The following is an 18,073-nucleotide window of genomic DNA, read 5'->3' on the forward strand; positions in this document are numbered from 1 at the left end:
ATCTATCTGTGAGTTTTTTGATGTTCATGAAGGGCCTTAGAGAACAGTATAATACTATATGAAAGTTCCTGACTATTAGGTTGTTTATTTAAACATTTGAAAACCAATTTTTCCATAACCTTTGTATTTAACTTAAATTTAAATTAAACTCCCTTAAACAGTCATTTCCATGTTCACACGTAGTAAATGAAAATTCCTGAAACCTATAAAGCTCTGTTTATAAATGTAAGATAGTCCCTTTAAAAAGAAAATCAAGTGACAGCCTAGCAAGATTAAAATCAGAACAAGCAAAACCATTCTAGATATTTAATTTTAGAACATCTGATATACTTTTATATACTGTTAATGATTAGCTTCCCTTTCCATGCTTATGTTGAGATATGTATTTTATTATTTGAAAATCAAAGAATTTCTTCCACTCAGATGTGAAGTTCTCTTTTCTTTCTCCTTCCTCTTCTCTTAAGATGAGATCTTCAGAATACTTTTCCTTCTCCTTTTTCCTCAGTCCTCTTTGGATACTCGTAAATTTGCCATGCTCCTACCCCACCAGAAAGCCTCAGTTTTTGCTAAGATGTTTTAATTTTTTCTATCATTCATTCGGATTTAATGATGTATCATTGCTTAGTCCTTACTCTTGTTTCCTTTTTATCATCTTCCATCTTAACGTGTCTCTTCTGGTTCATTTGTTTCCTGGTAGATATTTTCTTGAGTACTTTGTTGACATAAGTTCTGTGAGCAATATAATCTGATTTCTCACATATGCTCATGCCATCTTTTCCCTTTTTCTTTCATAGGCAACTTGTACTTTCTGTCTGAATGCTTATAGCATTTTCTTTTTATCCTTAGTTTACATGTATTTTATCATCAGTTCTTCAGCTTGGAGCTCAGTGACTTTCAATCCCTAGATTCAGGTCTTCATGTTAGGACAGATTTTTTTTTTATCGTTACCTATTATTTATTTAATTGTTGCCTCTCTTCTGTCTGCAGTAATTGTCTCCTTGTGGAACCTATTTATTGCATATCAGGTCTCCTTAATCTGTCCTTTTCTCATGATATATTTCTCTTTACATTTTTATTTTCTGATTTGATGTATTTCTTATACTTGTTCTTTAGGCCACTAGTAAACTATTCTTTAGTCTTCCAAATTCAATCTAAGTAGGGAAATAATTTTTAAGTGTTCTTTTTCATATTTAGATATGGCATATACACTGGTACATGTAAATAATACATTTCTGTTACTGTGTTCTTCAGCTTTGTGACTTCATTCAGTGTACATGTGCTATTTGTTCTGACTGAACAGAATTTGTGCTTTGAACTATTAAGCTAGAGATCTGTCCTTCTTTGCCTCCTTCCCTTAACTGTTCTCATTAGTAGTCCCATGATGCATATAGCTTCTTGTAGGTGCAAACACCCACATTAGGAGCCCTAGTCCTTCTAATTGATGGTTAAATTTCTTTACAGAGTAATTTTCCAGTTTTTATTAATTCCTTGGGGGCAAATACCTCTTTTGTTGTGGAGAGAAGTGGGATCATAGCTTCCTTCAGCCTCTGTTTTTCTCCTCTGGCTTACCAGTCAGTATGATCCCACTTGCTTATTGTCCTCCAGGAGTTTTTTTTTTTTTTAATTTTTATTTATTTATGATAGTCACACAGAGAGAGGGAGAGGCAGAGACACAGGCAGAGGGAGAAGCAGGCTCCATGCACCGGGAGCCCAACGTGGGATTCGATCCTGGGTCTCCAGGATCGCGCCCTGGGCCAAAGGCAGACGCCAAACCGCTGCGCCACCCAGGGATCCCTGTCTTCCAGGAGTTTATCGAGATCTCTGGCCTGTTGATTCCACCCATATCATTTTTTGAAGGATTTATTTCCTTTTACTTAGTTTTCAGAGATTTTTCAGAGACTTAGAGATCTCTTTCTTAACGTATATGCAGTCTTGGATTGGAAGTCTACTAGTACTTTGTCCCAGGGCTTTTGAGAGGAAACTTCTGAAGAGAGCACTCAGTGAGACAGAATCTTGGTGTCTGTAACCCAGTCTCATGTGTCTTTGGAGATGTAAATGGCTTGTTTCAGTGTCTTCTTCAGGATGTCAAGTGGAAACTTCTGGGAGCAAACAGTCACTCCAAATCTGGAGTGACTGGGATGTGTTAATGGTGCTTCAATTTTCCTATCTGCAAAATAGCACTAATAATAGTGTATCAGATAGTAACTACTTAGAAGATGTAATAGACAAAAAGGTGCCAATTTTAAGAACAACAAAAATAAAATACCCAGAAATAAGCTTAATAAGGAACTAAGACATATTTGAAGAAAATAGCAAGCATTAGTGAAGGACATAAAAGAAATTTGGAAGAAATGAAAAGATATACCTTGTTCATATCTGGGAATATTTAACATCATCCAGATGTCAGTTTATTATAAATTCATGTGATAATAAGAATGCTTTTTAAAAACCTAGACAATTAAATAACTTTGCTAAGGAACTTTGGGAAGATGAAAAGAAGCAAGGACTAATGAACCAGATATTATACTATGAAGTCTAAGTAATTAAAACCTTGTAGTGCTAATGCCTGAATAGAAGGCATAATGGGATAGAATGGAAAGTCTAAAATATACTCAAAAACACGGAAGATCCAGGTATGATGAAGATGGCTTCTCAAATACCAATAGGGATAATGTGTGCTATTCAGTAAGTATTTTGGGGAAAACTCAATATGTATCAGTGGAAAATAGAAAAAATTGAAGGCCTACCTCATAGCAAGGATAAATTCCAAAATGATCAAAGATATAAGTGTATTAAATGAAATCATAAAAATTTTAAAAGAACACATGGGAAAATTAAAAAAAAAATTGGGGGTTGAGAAGACTTTTAGAACTGTAATTTAAAACACAAAACCCATAGGGGAAAGAATTATGAAATTCAGCTACATAAAATATAAAACATCTGCATTATAAAAATAAGCAAGGACAAATGACAACATGGGAAAATACTTGGAACCCATATTACAGATGAGGGACTAATTTCTTTAATACATAAAGAACTAAAAATAGATAAGAAAAGACTAACGCGGGACACCAGGGTGGCTCAGCAGTTGAGTGTCTGCCTTGTGCTCAGGGTGTGATCCCAGGATCTGGGATCGAGTTCCATATCGGGCTCCCTGCAGGGGTCCTACTTCTCCCTCTGCCTGTGTCTCTGCCTCTCTCTGTCTCTCATGAATAAATAAGCAAAATCTTAAAAAAAAAAAAAAAAGAAAAGAAAAGATATGCCTGAATGTAAGCAGTCCCTTAGGTAACACTTCTCAGGCAGTGTGTCACTTGAATTTCTCTGTGAAGTTTAACACAAGTATAATTTTTCATTAGCCACAAAGAAGATTCATACAAAGATAAAGTATGTGTCAGAGAGTTAAATACTTTTTAAATGAAGGAGATGGTAAGGCTGGTTCCCACAATATGTGGAAAGTGATTTTTTTCCTCCTTTTGCTTGAAAATATGCAGGTACAAATATGACATTTTACAGAAAGCTCTTGTAAATAAAGCATTAGATTCTTTAGGTTTTATTGGTTAGTAAAACACTGTTCTGTTATATATGAAACTATAATTAATCACGTTAAGGGTAAAATTTGTCCATAATTTAAAAAGCATGGAACAAAAGGATCAATTAAATAAATAGATATTAAGTTTTTATGGAGTTGATTCAGTGTTATATGACACAAAATGTATATAATTTCTAAATATTTTACAATGTGTACTATTTAACCAATAAACTTTTTATTTATATAACTTGGATATAATAAAATCCACAAATCATGAATGTATAGCTTGAAGAGTTTATATAAATGTTTATATCCATGTAAACACAACCCAATCAAGATATAAATTACTTTAGCATGCCACAAAACACTTGCCCCTCCTAGTCAATACATGTCCCAAAGGTAACCCTTATTCTGGCTTCTGTCACAGTAGATTTGTTTTGCCTGCCCTTGGATTATATGTAAGTAAAATTAAAAATATGTACTCTTCCCCTCCAGCTTTATAGAGCTATAATTGTCATGTAATATTGTTTAAGATATTCAACATGAAGATTTGATACACTTATTTATTGAGATTAGCATATACTTTGGTCTGGCTTCTGTTTTCTCAACATTTATGATAATTTCTTGCAAATTGCAGCAATAATTCTTTTTCACTTCTGTGTAGCTTTATATGGAAAATAGTACAAATTACATACCTATTGTATTTCTCTTTTTCTCCCTTTATTAAATATATGATATCAGTATATATAAATTATTTGATATTTGCATTTGACCTTACTTTGCTGAATTATTTTATTCTAATTGCTGAACACATTGTGTCATCTTCAAATGATGAGAATCCTTTTTCCCTTTTAAATTTTATATTAATTAGTTAATTATTTTTAAGTAGCTCTGCCATGGAGCCCAAAGCAAGGCTTAAACTCCCAACCCTAAGATCAAGAATCGAGCTGACACTAAGTCAGATGCTTAACGACTTGAGCCACTGAAGAGCCCTTCCCTTCTAATTTTTATACCTTTTGTTTCTTTTTCTTGTTAAAAAAAAAAACAAAAACTTAAGACATCAAGTAAAATGTTGTATAGAAGATATTCTTACCTTGTTCACGACCTTTTTGACCTTGCTTGTCATTAGGAAAGCATCAGTATTACACCATTAACTTTGAAGTTGTCTCCGTGTGTTTTTATAACCTTCATGTAACTATCTGTATTTAGAAAAATTGTGAATATGTATTGTACCTATTAAAATGAGATAATTTTTTTATTCCTTTAATTATATGGTCAGTTATAGCAAATGACTTTAGAATGTGAAAACAGTTTGGATTTTGAGCTAAAACTTACGTAGACACTGTGTGTATATCCTTTTTGTAAATCAATGGGTTTGATTTGTTACTTCTTTGTTTAGAAGTTGTGTAACTATGTTAATGATTTTGATATACAATTTTCTTTTCTGTTAATGTCTTTAATGGCTTTGTTATGAAGACTGTCCTGGCCTCATGGAACAGGTTGAAGAGGGGTCTTCCTTTTATTTCTATACTCTGGAGGGTTATAATGTTGCTATTATTTATTCCTTGAATGTTTGAAAGAATTGCCCAGTGAATCCATAGGGACTTGAAGTTTTCATACAGCCTCAGCTTCTTTAATAGCAAAGGACTATTGAAAAGTATTTGGTTTCTTTTTTCAGTTTTGGTAAGTTGTATTTTTCAGTGAATTTGTCCATTTTAATGAAATTCACAAATGTATTGGAATAAAGTTGTTTGTAATGTCCTCAGAATCTTTTTGTCTGTAGACTTTCTAGTTATAACTCTCTTTTCATTGTTTATATTTTGTGTTCTGTTTTTTTCTTGATGAACCTTGCTAGGTATTGTCCATTTTATTAATCTTTCAGAGTTGGTGTTTTATTTCACTTGTATTTTATTTAACAATTTTTTTCTTCTTTCTACTTTCCTAGAATAATTTGCCATTCTTTTTCTAGATTTTTGTAATGGAGGCTTAGAACATTTGTTTTTGACTTATCTTATTTCCAATAACTGGCATTTAGAGGTCTGAAGTTTGCTCTGTTTTAGTTGTATCCCACAGATTTTAATATGTTATATTTTTCTTATCATTCAGATAAAAATATTTTCTCATTTTCATTGTGATTTCATGTATTTGATTCATGAATTCAGAATTGTGTTTTGTAATTTCCATACATTTGGGAGATAATTGACTTTTAGTATAATTCGGTACTGGTCACAAAACACTTCATTTATGGTTTAAATTCTTTATGTTTGCTGAGACCTGCTTCATTGTCTAGATTAAAGTCTCTTGGTAAATATTTAATACGCTGTTGAAAAGAATATATATTCTGCAGTTGTTAGGTTTAATGTTGTAGGTCAGGTTGAAAGGTGGGTTCAGATCTCCTATATACTTATTTTTTATCTGCTTATTCTATGAGTCACTGAGAAATATTTGTTAAAATCTGAAACTGTAACTGTGGATTTATTTATTTTCTTTTTAGTTCTTTTAAGTTTTGCTTTATGTATTGAGAAGCTAAGTTATTTATTGCATATAGATTTTGTTTATTATATCATGCTTACTTAACACTTTATCATGAAATATTCCTCTTTAACTCTTTTAATTAGAATTTTTAGTCCAGATGCATTGTCAATGAGCAGTAATGTTTTGAAAGGAATCTCAATAGTAGGTCTCAATAATGGGTTTAAAATATTTGGTAAACCATGTTGTAAAGAGGTGTGCTGTCCTCCAGGTTTTGTTGTTCCATTTATAGAGCACAGGCAGATTAGATTTAGTATAATTCTTAAGGGTTTTAGCATTTTCAGAATGGTAAATAAACATTGGCTTCAACTTAAAGTCACCAGCTGCATTAGCTCCTAATAAGAGCCAGCCTGTCCTTTGAAGCTTTGAAGCCAGGGATTGACATCTCTTCTCTAGCTGCAAAAGTCCTAGATGGCATCTTCTTCCAATTTAAGGCTGTGTTGTCTACATTGAAAATCTGTTTTTAGGGTAGCCACTTTCATTAATTATCCTAGGTACATCTGCTGGATAACTTCCTATAGCTTCTGCATCAGCACTTACTGCTTCACCTTGCACTGTTATGGAGATGGCTTCTTTTATTAAACTTAATGAATTAGCTTCTGCTAGTTTTAAAGTCTTCTGTAGCTTCTTCATTTCTATCAGACTTCACAGAGTTGAAGAGAGTTAGGACTTTGCTCTACATTAGGCTTTGGCTTTAAGGGAATGTTGTGGCTGTCTTGATCTTCTGTCCAGACCACTAAAATTTTCTCCATATGAGTGATAAGGCTCTTTTGCTTTTTTATCTTCCATGTGTTCACTTTAGTAGGAAATGCAAGAATTTTTCCTTTGCATTCACAACTTGGGTGTTTGGCATAAGAGGCCTAGCTTTTGACTTATCTTGGCTTTTGACACATCTTCCTCACTAACTTTTTTTTTTTTTTAAAGATTTTATTTATTTATTCATGAGAGACAGACAGAGAGAGAGAGAGAGAGAGAGAGAGAGAGAGAGAGAGAGGGAAGAGACACAGGCAGAGGGAGAAGCAGGCTTCATGCAGGGAGCCTGATGTGGGACTCGATCTCAGGACTCCAGGATCACACCCTGGGCCAAAGGCAGGCACTAAACCACTGAGCCACCCAGGGATCCCCACTTCCTCACTAACTTAATAAATTCTATCTTTTGATACAAAATGGTAGACATTTGGGGGGAAAAAGAGGTGTTTGGGTGGCTCAGTTGGTTAAGTGACTCTTAATTTTGGCTCAGGACATGATCCTCAGGGTTGTGAGATCGAGTCCCACATTGGGATTTGCATTGAGTGTGGAGCCTGCTTAAGAATCTCTCTCTCTGGGATGTCTGGGTGGTTCAGCAGTTGAGCCTCTGTCTTTGGCTCAGGGCCTGATCCCATTCTTGGGATCAAGTCCCATATCGGACTCCCTACAGGGAGCCTGCTTCTCCCTCTGCGTGTCTCTTCCTCTGTGTCTCTCATGAATAAATAAATAAAATCTTAAAAAAAAAAAAAAGAGAAGAATCTCTCCTTTTCTTTCTGCCCCATCTCCTTCTCTTAAAAAAAAATTAAAAAATAAAGTAAGAGGCATTTAACTCTTCACTTGAACACTTAAGAGACTGCTTTAGAGTTATTAATTGGCCCAATTTCAGTATTGTTTTGTCTCAGAATAGGGAGGTTTGAGGAAAGGGAGTGAGACGGGAATGACTGGAGGAGGAGTCAGAACACGATGGCCAGTTGTTGGAAGGATCAGAAAAATGCATTTATTAAATTTGGCATCTTATGTAGGCACTGTTTGTGGCACCTCAAAACAATTATGATGATAAAATCAGAGATAACATCACAGATCACCATAACAAATATAATAGCAATGAAAAAGTTTGAAATACTGGGAATTACTAAAATGTAACAGAGACATGAAGTGAGCAAATGGTGTTGGAAAAATGGTGCTGATAGACTTCCTCGACACAGGGTTGCCATTTGCTAAAATATGCAGTATCTCTGAAGTGTAGTAAAATGAAGAGCAATGCAATGAAGTATGCCTGTAGTAATTTTCCATGTCTTCCACTCCCCAGCCCCTGGTGACCACCAAATACACTTTTGGTCCCCTGTGACTTTGACTCTTTTGGACATTTTGTATATATGCAGTAATATAATATATGGTCTTTTGCGTCTAAGTTGTTTGTACATTTTGTTTGTCCATTCTTCAAGTGATAAGCATTTTGGTTGTTTTTACTTTTTGGCTATTATAAATACTGGTATGAATATTCATGTATGAATTTATGTTGAACATGTTTTTATTTCTCTTGGTTAAATATCTAGGAATGGAGTTGCTGTATTATATGGTATTTGTATGTTTAGTATTTTGATTATAAGATACTATAATATTTTGTCAATCTGTTTTCTTCAGTGACTGCACCATTTAAATTCCTACCATGCTTGCCAACCAGTCTAGTCACTTTAATAATTATTAATAATATACTTGAATTTTACTACCTTCATACTTATTTTTTAATTTGCCTTTATTCTTTGTACCTTTATTCTTCATTTCTCTGATTTCTCTTGGGTTAATCAAGTATGTTTTCTTTTAAAAGATCTCTTCAAAAAAAATAAAAGATCTCTTCATCTTTTTACTTACACATTTATTTACTGTTGTTCTGGTAGTTACTGTAAAGGTTGCAACATACATCTGGCTTACTGTATTCTTTTCTAAAATAGTGTGTATTTCATTTCCCAGCAAATAGAAAACTTCTATAATAATTGACTGCCTATGTCTCTTATCCTTTGTGCTTTTTATGTCTATTATAAATCTTACAGAATATTATTTTTGCTTTTACATAAGTTTTTAACGGTATTTATTTATTTCAGAGAGAGAAAGTGGGTGTGCCTGAGCAAGGGTAGAGATGTTGGGTCAGAGGAAGAAGCAGACTCCCCTGCTAAGCAAGGAGACTGATGCAGGGCTTGATCCCAGGACCCCAGGATTATGACCTGAGCCAAAGGCGGATGCTTAACTGACTGAGCCACCCAGGCACCCCTTTTTGTCAGTTTTTAAAACATTATTTACTTATGTTTTGTCACCTTTTCCTTCACTGTGCTCTTCATGAATTTCTGTAGTTTGGGGATCAGCTTCCTTCATTCAGAAGAATTCTGTTTCTTTCGTGAAGGTCTCTTGGTGGTAAATTTTTTAGCTTTTGTCTGAAAATAACTTATTTTCCCTACTTTAAAAACATTTAATTACATAGGCTCCATGCCCAGTTTGTGGAACCCAGTGTGGGGCCTGAATTCATGACCCTGATCAGGATCAAGACCTGACTTGATATCGAGAGTTAGGCAGTTAACCAACTGAGCTACCCAGGTGCCCCATTTTCCTTACTTTTTAAATGGGTGACTTTTATTTTATTTTATTTAAAGATTTTATTTATTTATTCATGAGAGACACACAGAGAGAGAGAAAGAGAGAGGGAGAGGTGCAGAGAGAAGCAGGCTCCATTGCAGGGAGCTCGACGTGAGACTTGATCCCAGGTCTCTAGGATTACGCCCTGGGCTGAAGGTGGCACTAAACCATTGAGCCACCCGGGCTGCCCAATGGATGACTTTTAATGGATGATTTTAGATGATTCTAGGTTGGCATTATATTTTCCTGAAGGTTTGCTCCATTATCTTTTCCATTTCCATCGAAATGTCCTCCCACATTGTTACTGTTGCATCTTTGAAGTCAACTCTTCTTTTATTCTCTGGCTTCTTTTAAGAATTTCAATTACTGCTTTTTTTTTCTTTAAAGTAAATTTTATTTTAGTAAATTTTGAGTAAAATATGTCTAATTTTTTTCCCTGCTTGATGTATGTGTGACTTCTTGAATCTTTATTTTGATGACTTCTATAAGTTTTGAAAACTTTTCAGCCACTATTTTTCAAATATTGCTGTTGTCTTGTTTTCTCTTTCATCATCTCCCTCATCTCTGATTTGCCAATTTAGACATATTTGAGTTAACCAAGTCTTGTTTATGTATTTCTCTTTTTTCTTTGTGTGCTTCAATGCATTTTGTACTGAACTGTCTTCTAGTTCACTAATTCTCTCTTTAGCCGTGTCAGTTCTTTTTTAAAACTCATCCAGTGAGTTCTTAATTTCAGATGCTGCATTTTTCAGTTTTAGGATGAGTATTTGATTGTTTTTTAGTTTCCAGTTGTCTCTTAAAATTCTTCATTTGTCATCTAGTTCTAAAAAATTTTATTGAACATATTAATCATACATGTTTTTAGAATTTGATTAAAAGCTTGATAAAACTTGGTGAGAATTTAACTGATTTCTTCTTACTAGCTTGTCTCTCTTCTTTCCTGCTTTACCCTGAGCAGTAATTGCTTGTGATCCAGCTCATCTTGGCGATTCCTGTCTGTCTTTACGGTTTAGACTTGTTGGTTGCCTCAGTCTTCTGGTGGATTTAAGAAAAGTTATTATTTCTAAGACTATCTTTCTTTTTATCTTATTTGTATGGGAGCAGTGCTTTTTACGACTTTCACTACATCATAAACAGAAGTCAGAACTTCATCATAACCGTTTTAAAGTCCCTTTCTGATAATTTTAATGTCTGAATCAAATGTGAGTCTCTGTTTTATGTTTTCCCCCAATTTTTACTCATTTCCTGCTCTTTAAAATTTATTTTTAATTTTTTAAAAGCATCCCTTATAATGATTACTGGATACTAGTTTGGATAAAATATTTGCAGGGGGTCTGTAGAATGTTATTTTCCCTAAAGAGAGTTTATTTTTTTCCTGGCAGTTCTAATGCTATAAAGTCTTCATTTTAGATTTCTTAGAGTTCATCTATTGCTCATTTGTCCATAGGTCTAAGGGATGGCTTTTCTGGAGTCTCAAGGGCCTAGGGTTTCCTTTCTTTTTCAGTGGTCCTCCATCTTGGCAGTGCTTACTTGTTAACCTCCATCTCTACAGTGTGATTGGGCTGTGAGATAATCCTGTTTGCTCTTTAGTTGCCTATCAACTGTTTTTGGATAGGTTTCTCAGCATCTTGTCCTACTTACTTGTAGGCTTAGGAATAAGTTAATGGTTTCAGGGGGAATTTCCGTGTAGATTTATGGGTTCTTCTTGTGCATGTCTTTTTAGGGGTTATTTTCCCTCTTAAGCCCCATCTGCTTTGGCAACTTCATCTTCCAACCTCTACCAGCTTAGTCCAGTAAGACCACAATATTATGCTTGGGCTTTGTTTCTCATTTTTGATTTAGGAAATCTCTTATATGAAAGTAATAATTAAATGTGGAATTTGTTTCATGGGCTCTCAAAGAATGTAGCCCCAAACTTTGATTGCTTTCCTGTGCCTTTAGACAAGTTGTTTCATATGTTTTGTTTAGCATTCATAGTTGTTCTTAAGTGTGCTAGTTCAAGACCCTATGCTACAAAAATTGGACCTGGAAGTACCATATCCTGGAATTTTACTAATTCTGGAATTTCACTAATGCTTAGCACAGTTCCATTAATATTGGTGGTTGTTGCAAATCTTTTCCAGGTTCCTACTGTGTTAGATAAAACCATTCCTTATATAATAATTACCACATACCGTGAAGGTTAGGTAGTTATTAACTTTACATTTATCTTTTGGAATAAAAGTAGATGTTGAATATATCAGGAAAGATCTCTGAAAGTCAGAGTACAAATGGGGAATCAATATTAACCACTGAAGCTCTTAATTGAATTTCAAATCGGACATAATTTTCTATTTTTTGAATTACAGTCATTGGAAGGTTTTCATAGAATTGGGAGTTCTTACATAGTCTCTTATGTTTTTACCTCTAGGAAGATGAAGTCCTCGGTACATTCTGAAGAGGATGATTTTGTTCCAGAACTACATAGAAATGTTCACCCTCGAGAGCGGCCTGATTGGGAAGAAACACTTAGCACAATGGTAAATCAGTTTTATGCATATGTATATGTGTGTATTTTACTTACATAAGGAAAAGGAACTGAAGGAACTGATGAATCCTTAGAAAACATTTTTTTGGTGTGTTGCTTTGTTAATTTATTCAGGAAGTATCTATTGAGCAAATAATCTTTTCCAAGCAATGTTTTAAACTCTGTGGGCAGAGCCCTGAACAAAACACACCAATTTCCTTCCTTTGTGGAGCTTATATTTTGAAGGGGTAGGAGGAGAAGTAAATAAATAAATATGTCAAGTGATGGTAAATGCTGCAATAGAAAATTAACACAGAGTAGTGGGATTACAGAGTGGTAGGGTGGGGTGGGAAAGGATGGTTGCCAGCTCTATAGTAGAATGGCCATAGAAGACCTCTGGGAGAAGGTAAAATTTGAGCAGAAGGATGTAAGGGAGTGATAGTATGCTTATTTGGAAACATCATCTTAGGCATTGGAATAACAAGTTAAAGGCTGTGACGTAGGATTAAAAAGTAAGTTGGAAGAAATACAAATAGGACATGTGGCTGAAATTGAACCAGCCAGGGGAAAAGTAGGAGGAGATGAGGTCAGAGAAGTGGTTAGGGTGGATGGAGTACAAATCATGTAGTTTCTTGTGGTCCATTATAAATACTGGTTTCTTATGCTGAGTGAGATGGGAAACCATTGGAGGATTTTTGTCTGAGAAGTGACCAAGATCTGTCTTAAAATTTTAAAGGAAGTCCCTGGTTTCTGTGAATAAACTAAAGGGAGAGGTAAAAGAAGAAATAAGGAGACCAATTAGAAGGTTATTATAATAGATGAAAAGTAATGGTAGATTGAACTGGAATGGTAGATATGGTGAAAAGTGGTTAGAGTCTAGAGAGAGTTTTACAGATAAAGTCTACTGTTTTTGCTGATGAGTGGGGTATAGAGTGAGCCAATAAATGTCAAAGATGACTTCAAGTTTTTTGGCTTGATCAACCTGAAGAATGGAGTTTACATTTACTGATATGCTGGAAAAGCAGTTTTTGTTGGGGGTTGGGTAGAAAAATCCTATGCAGTGTAGTTTCCACATGATAAATCTGAGATAACACATTTAATCTATTACAACTTTTGCAGTTCAGGTCTGTTAAAGAACAGTGAAATTCTTTTTGTGGAGAATGACATTTTACTTACTTGTAGTTAAATTAGTGTTTCTTATCATCAGAATTGAATGCAAATCTTCATCTGTCAAGAATGATCTATAATGAGACTTTATGTATTTCGTTTTTGAAATGCCTTTTCACTCAGGTAATGCCAAAGGTGGACATCAGTTCATGAGCATGTTGTTTTCATTTGAGCATATTTGTCTCTTGGAAGGCATTTGAATTCTATTAGATTCTTCTTTTGATATTTACCTTTTAGCATAACATTATGTTACAAATGTCCAATTAAAGGTGAAGTTGAAGCTCCTTGATTGCAAAAGTATATAGAATTTGCAGTATGGAAATTTACTTTGCACTTGTGGTCTGGAAAATACTGCTGGAACTATAGTTTGAGTTCAGAAAATATATTCATTGAGAATTTATGTGGTAATGGTGATCTCTCTTCTTGTTTTAATGTTTGATAGCTTGGAAAATATGTAGGGCAGCTCATGATTGTGATTCTAACAGATTATCACAGTGTAAGTTTCTCATAAGCCATGTTTTGCTTTGCAATTTTAGGTTAAATTAATTAAGAAATAGCATCAAATCTGCAGCAAAAATTCAATTAAAAAAAGATTTTATTTATTCATGAGAGACACAGAGGGAGAGAGAGAGAGGCAGAGACACAGGCAGAGGGAGAAGCAGGCTCCATGTAGGGAGCCCAATGTGGGACTCAATCCAGGGACTCTAGGATCACACCCTGGGTTGAAGGCGGTGCTAAACTGCTGAGCCACCCAGGGATCCCTGCAAAAATTCATTTTGAAACCATTTAGCATTCAGTAACAGAGGCTGAAAATATGTCCAACTGAACCTTTTCTGATTCACCCATTTTTTGACCAAAATTGATTATAATGTATCTTAGTAGATTCCACTTCAGGTTGTACTGAATTAATGTTTGTTGAATTTATTTCAGAATATTGTCATCCGTAATTGTCAAAGGTAGATGATACGTAGGGGCTAATTCTTCAGCCACTTTAAACTCAGCATTAATTCCTCAGAACTTGAGTATTGGTTACATTGGTTGACTTATCAACAGTTAAGGAAAACTACTTGAAATCATTTACCTTGTTTTTAAGTTGACTCTTGATTTTGCTCTCAATGACCTTAACTTTTCAAGCCTACGTATGTTCTGAAAGGTTGTTAGGTTTAAATCAGTTTGGTTTTTTTTCTGGATTTCTTTGCTATAGTCAAACATGATTTAATTGATTCACCATTGGTCAGTGGCTTTCCTTGCTCTGCTAACAAATGATATACTTGGGAATTTACTTTGGATGCAGTTTTATTTTTTTGAGGAAATTCTGTGTGATGCTTTACTCATTTACTCTGTTTTAGAGTTTTCTAACTTCAGATTGTTGTTTTCATGGGAGTTGAGAATATTGTGATGAGTGCATAGTTTGGTAATGTTTGATGTATATTTTTTCCTTCAGCACAGCTGTAGTGTCAGTGCATAATAAACAGCATTTTGCCATCTTGTTTGATAATGAAACCCACAGTCTCCTGTGCCTTCAAAGCATGATACTCATAGTTGTTACCTCTTCTTTGCTTATTTTTTACATGTTGTGTACAAATTGGTAATTTTAGATGTGTAGTATGGTAATCCATGTGGAACTTGAAATGCTGTTGAGTTATAACAACTCCATAGTGCAATTTATGGTATTCTGAGTGGCAGTATTAACTGATGAGAGGGCATATTAGGTCTCTTTCATAGCTACTCAGCATTGTCATTGTAATGTGAAAGCAACCATAGATATTACGTAAATGAGCATGGCTGTATTCCAATAAACCTTTATTTATGGACACAGCTTTGAATTTCATGTAGGTTTCACATATCATTGGATAATCATCCTTCTTTTGATTTTCTTCCCCCCAAACACTTAAAAATATTACCTTATGGACTGTACAAAAAAAAAAAACAGACGTTGGGCTGGGTTGGCTTTAGTTTTGGCCCCTGCCTTATATAATTGTAACTTAAGATGTAAGGTTTTCTGAAACCTTTCAATTGGAAAATGCTTCTATTTTACTTCTAGTATGTTTTTCATATCTATGTCTTAACACTTAATCTCATTCTAGTTAGTAATGGATGTATCTATCTCCTTTTACTATATTATAAATTTTTAAGAAAGGATAAAGATAATCTTATATTCATTTTATTGAAGGATAAAGTTTAAAGAGGATATAATCATGGCTCTCATACAAATATAAAATGAACACATGCCAAGGATATTTAACTCATTAATTAATGAAGGAACCAGTCAGGTGTTACAACTTGATTCAAAGGAGGTTTGGTTCAAAGGAGAATTCAGAATTCAGAGTGCCTTACTCTTAGAGATTAATCATGCTAACATAGATACAAATGGATGCAAAAACTGGCTAAATTCTTCAGTTCCACTAGACACAATTTGCGTTTCTATGGACAGGAATTATTTGTACTATTAGTTTTTTGCAAGTTAACTTCTCTGCAGAGATGGAAAATAGCCTCAGCAAAGACAAGTCCCACACCTCTAGCAAATCAAGGAATCCCTGGAGGTGCTTGCATCCCATTGAAAAGATATTCAGTAATTTGGTTCACTATTAGTGTGTGGAAATGCAACTGTTCTAATGATTTTGTATTCTGAAGCTTTGCTGAATTTATTAGTTCTGACAATGTTTTGTTGGAGTCTTTAGGGTTTTATATATATATGTCATCTAGAAATAGAGTCTTACTTCTTCCTTTCTGATTTGGAGGCCTTTTATTTTTCTTGCTTTATTGCTCCTGCTATGATTTCCAGTACTATTTTGAATAGACATGATGAGAGTGGGCATCCTTGTCTTATTGTTAATTTTAGAGGAAAAGCTTTTAGCCTTTCATCATGGAGTATGATATTAGCTGTGGGTTTGTCATATGGCTCTTATGTTGAGGCACGTTCCCTGTATTCATTTAGATTGAGAGTTTTTATCATAAATGGATTTTGTATTCTGTCAGATGCTTTTTCTGCATCTATTGAGATGCTTCTATAATTTTTATCCTTCATTTTGTTAATATGGTGTGTCATGTTGATTGATTTGTGGATGTCAAACCATCCTTTGATCCCTGGAATAAATCACACTTGACCATGGTGTATGGTCCTTTGTGGTACTGTTGGATTCACTTTGCTTGATATTTTAAGGATTTTGCATCTGTGCTCATCAGGGATGTTGTCTTGTAGTTTAATTTTTTAAGATTCTATGTATTTATTTGGAGTGTGAGTGGTGGGAGGGGCAATGGAAGAGGGAGAAAGGATCTCAAGCAGATTCTACATTGTATGTGGAGCCCAAGGCAGGGCTCGATCTCATGACCCTGAGATCATGGCCTGAGCCAAATGGATGCTTAACTGAGCCATTTAGGTACCTCTGTAATTTACTTTTCCTGTAACATCCTTGTCTGCTTTTGATTTCAAGGTAGTGCTGGTCTTGTATAATCAGTTTGAATCTTCCCTTTTATTTTTGGAAGAGTTTGAGAAGGGTTGGTATTAATTCTTCTTTAAAAATTTTTTTAAGATTTTATTTATTTATTTATGAGACACACACACACACACACACACACACACACACACAGAGAGGCAGAGATATAGGCAGAGGGAGAAGCAGGCTCCATGCAGGGGGCCTGACGTGGGACTTGATCGTGGAACTCTGAGATCATGCCCTGGGCCAAAAGCAGATGCTCAACTGCTGAGCCACTCAGGTGTCCCTAAATGTTTGATGGACTACACTAATGAAGGTGTCTGATCCTAGACTTTTATTTGTTGGAAGATATTTGATTACTGATTTACTCTCCTTTCTAATAATTGATCTGTCCTAAATCATCTTAAAATTAAAACACAACAGGGCAGCCCCCGTGGCACAGTGGTTTAGCGCCGCCTGCAGCCCAGGGCGTGATCCTGGAGACCCTGGATTGAGTCCCACGTCGGGCTCTCTGCATGGAGCCTGCTTCTCCCTCTGCCTGTGTCTCTGCCTCTCATTCTCTCTCTGTGTCTCTCTGAATAAATAAATAAAATCTTAAAAAAAAATTAAAACAACAACAAACCCTAAAGTAGCACCCTATCCTTTTGTGATTTATAGTTTATGGTTTATAATTTATTACTCTTCCTAAATTTATAACTAAATAGCTATAAGTATTTTTAAAAATCTAATAAAAAGCTATAGTTTTTCTAAATTACTAAGTGAAATGCTTATTTGCAGTTATTTAGCAATGAAATCATTTAATGGAAAAAGTTGGACTTTTAAAAAGATAAAAAACCTGAAGAGAAAATCTTTAACTAGTTTTGAATATACTAACTAATGTGTTTTATTGTTTATTTTTAGTATGATTGTATGAGTTTTCTCAGAATGGATCATGTTAATTAAGTTTTTTTAGAGGGAGGGTTCTCACTTGAGAGTTTTTTTTTTTTTACCCTTAAAATCAGCATGTCCAAGGCTAATGGCTAAAGCAGGTCATGTTGTATGTAGTAAAGAAATTGTTATTGACAGAAAAAAAATCAATGGTCCTTGGTAAAAATGCTCAGATATGCTAACAACCAGAGCCATGAAAATTAAAACAAGTTGTAAATGCTGTACTTCCAAGATATCAAAAATTTCACAAAGCAAAATATTAAGTTAATGTACAGTGTTTTAACATGTGTGTGTCCCTGCACATACTCTCCCCTTTTCCTTGCTCGTAAACAAACATGTGCTTGGCTAGTGTGTGCACCTGCATGCTCTTTCCCACATACACATATGCTCTCTCCCTTTTTCTCTCTCTTACACACTTCCAGTCACAGCCATCATCACTCCTGAAGGGTTGCGTGGCTCTTTCCTCTGCTTCTCTTCTTCCCACCTGCTAAATGTAGGAATACACAAGGGGTCTGTATTTTGTTTCTTTGTGCTTGTTTCTCCCACGTTTTTACTGTTCCTGCAGATTGGATTGTCATCTCTACACAGATGGCTTCCATG

The 18,073-nt window shown here is 34.8% G+C and overlaps 1 protein-coding gene across 23 annotated transcripts in view; it reads left to right on the forward strand.

Annotated features, from left to right (window-relative positions):
• The window catches only part of ARHGAP32 (Rho GTPase activating protein 32), a 322,644-nt gene that overhangs the window by 134,705 nt on the left and 169,866 nt on the right, over positions 1-18,073 (forward strand). For all 23 annotated transcript variants that reach the window (XM_072729366.1, XM_072729354.1, XM_072729363.1 and 20 more), the window contains one exon: positions 11,847-11,955. Coding sequence is in view for 19 of the 23 variants with exons in the window: in XM_072729357.1 (XP_072585458.1) it covers positions 11,847-11,955 (109 nt within the window). In the remaining 4 variants the exon portion in view is untranslated. Of the gene's footprint in view, positions 1-11,846; positions 11,956-18,073 lie in introns of those variants that run through there.

This window comes from Vulpes vulpes, chromosome 12 (genome assembly GCF_048418805.1).
Source record: "Vulpes vulpes isolate BD-2025 chromosome 12, VulVul3, whole genome shotgun sequence".
Lineage (NCBI taxonomy): Eukaryota > Metazoa > Chordata > Mammalia > Carnivora > Canidae > Vulpes > Vulpes vulpes.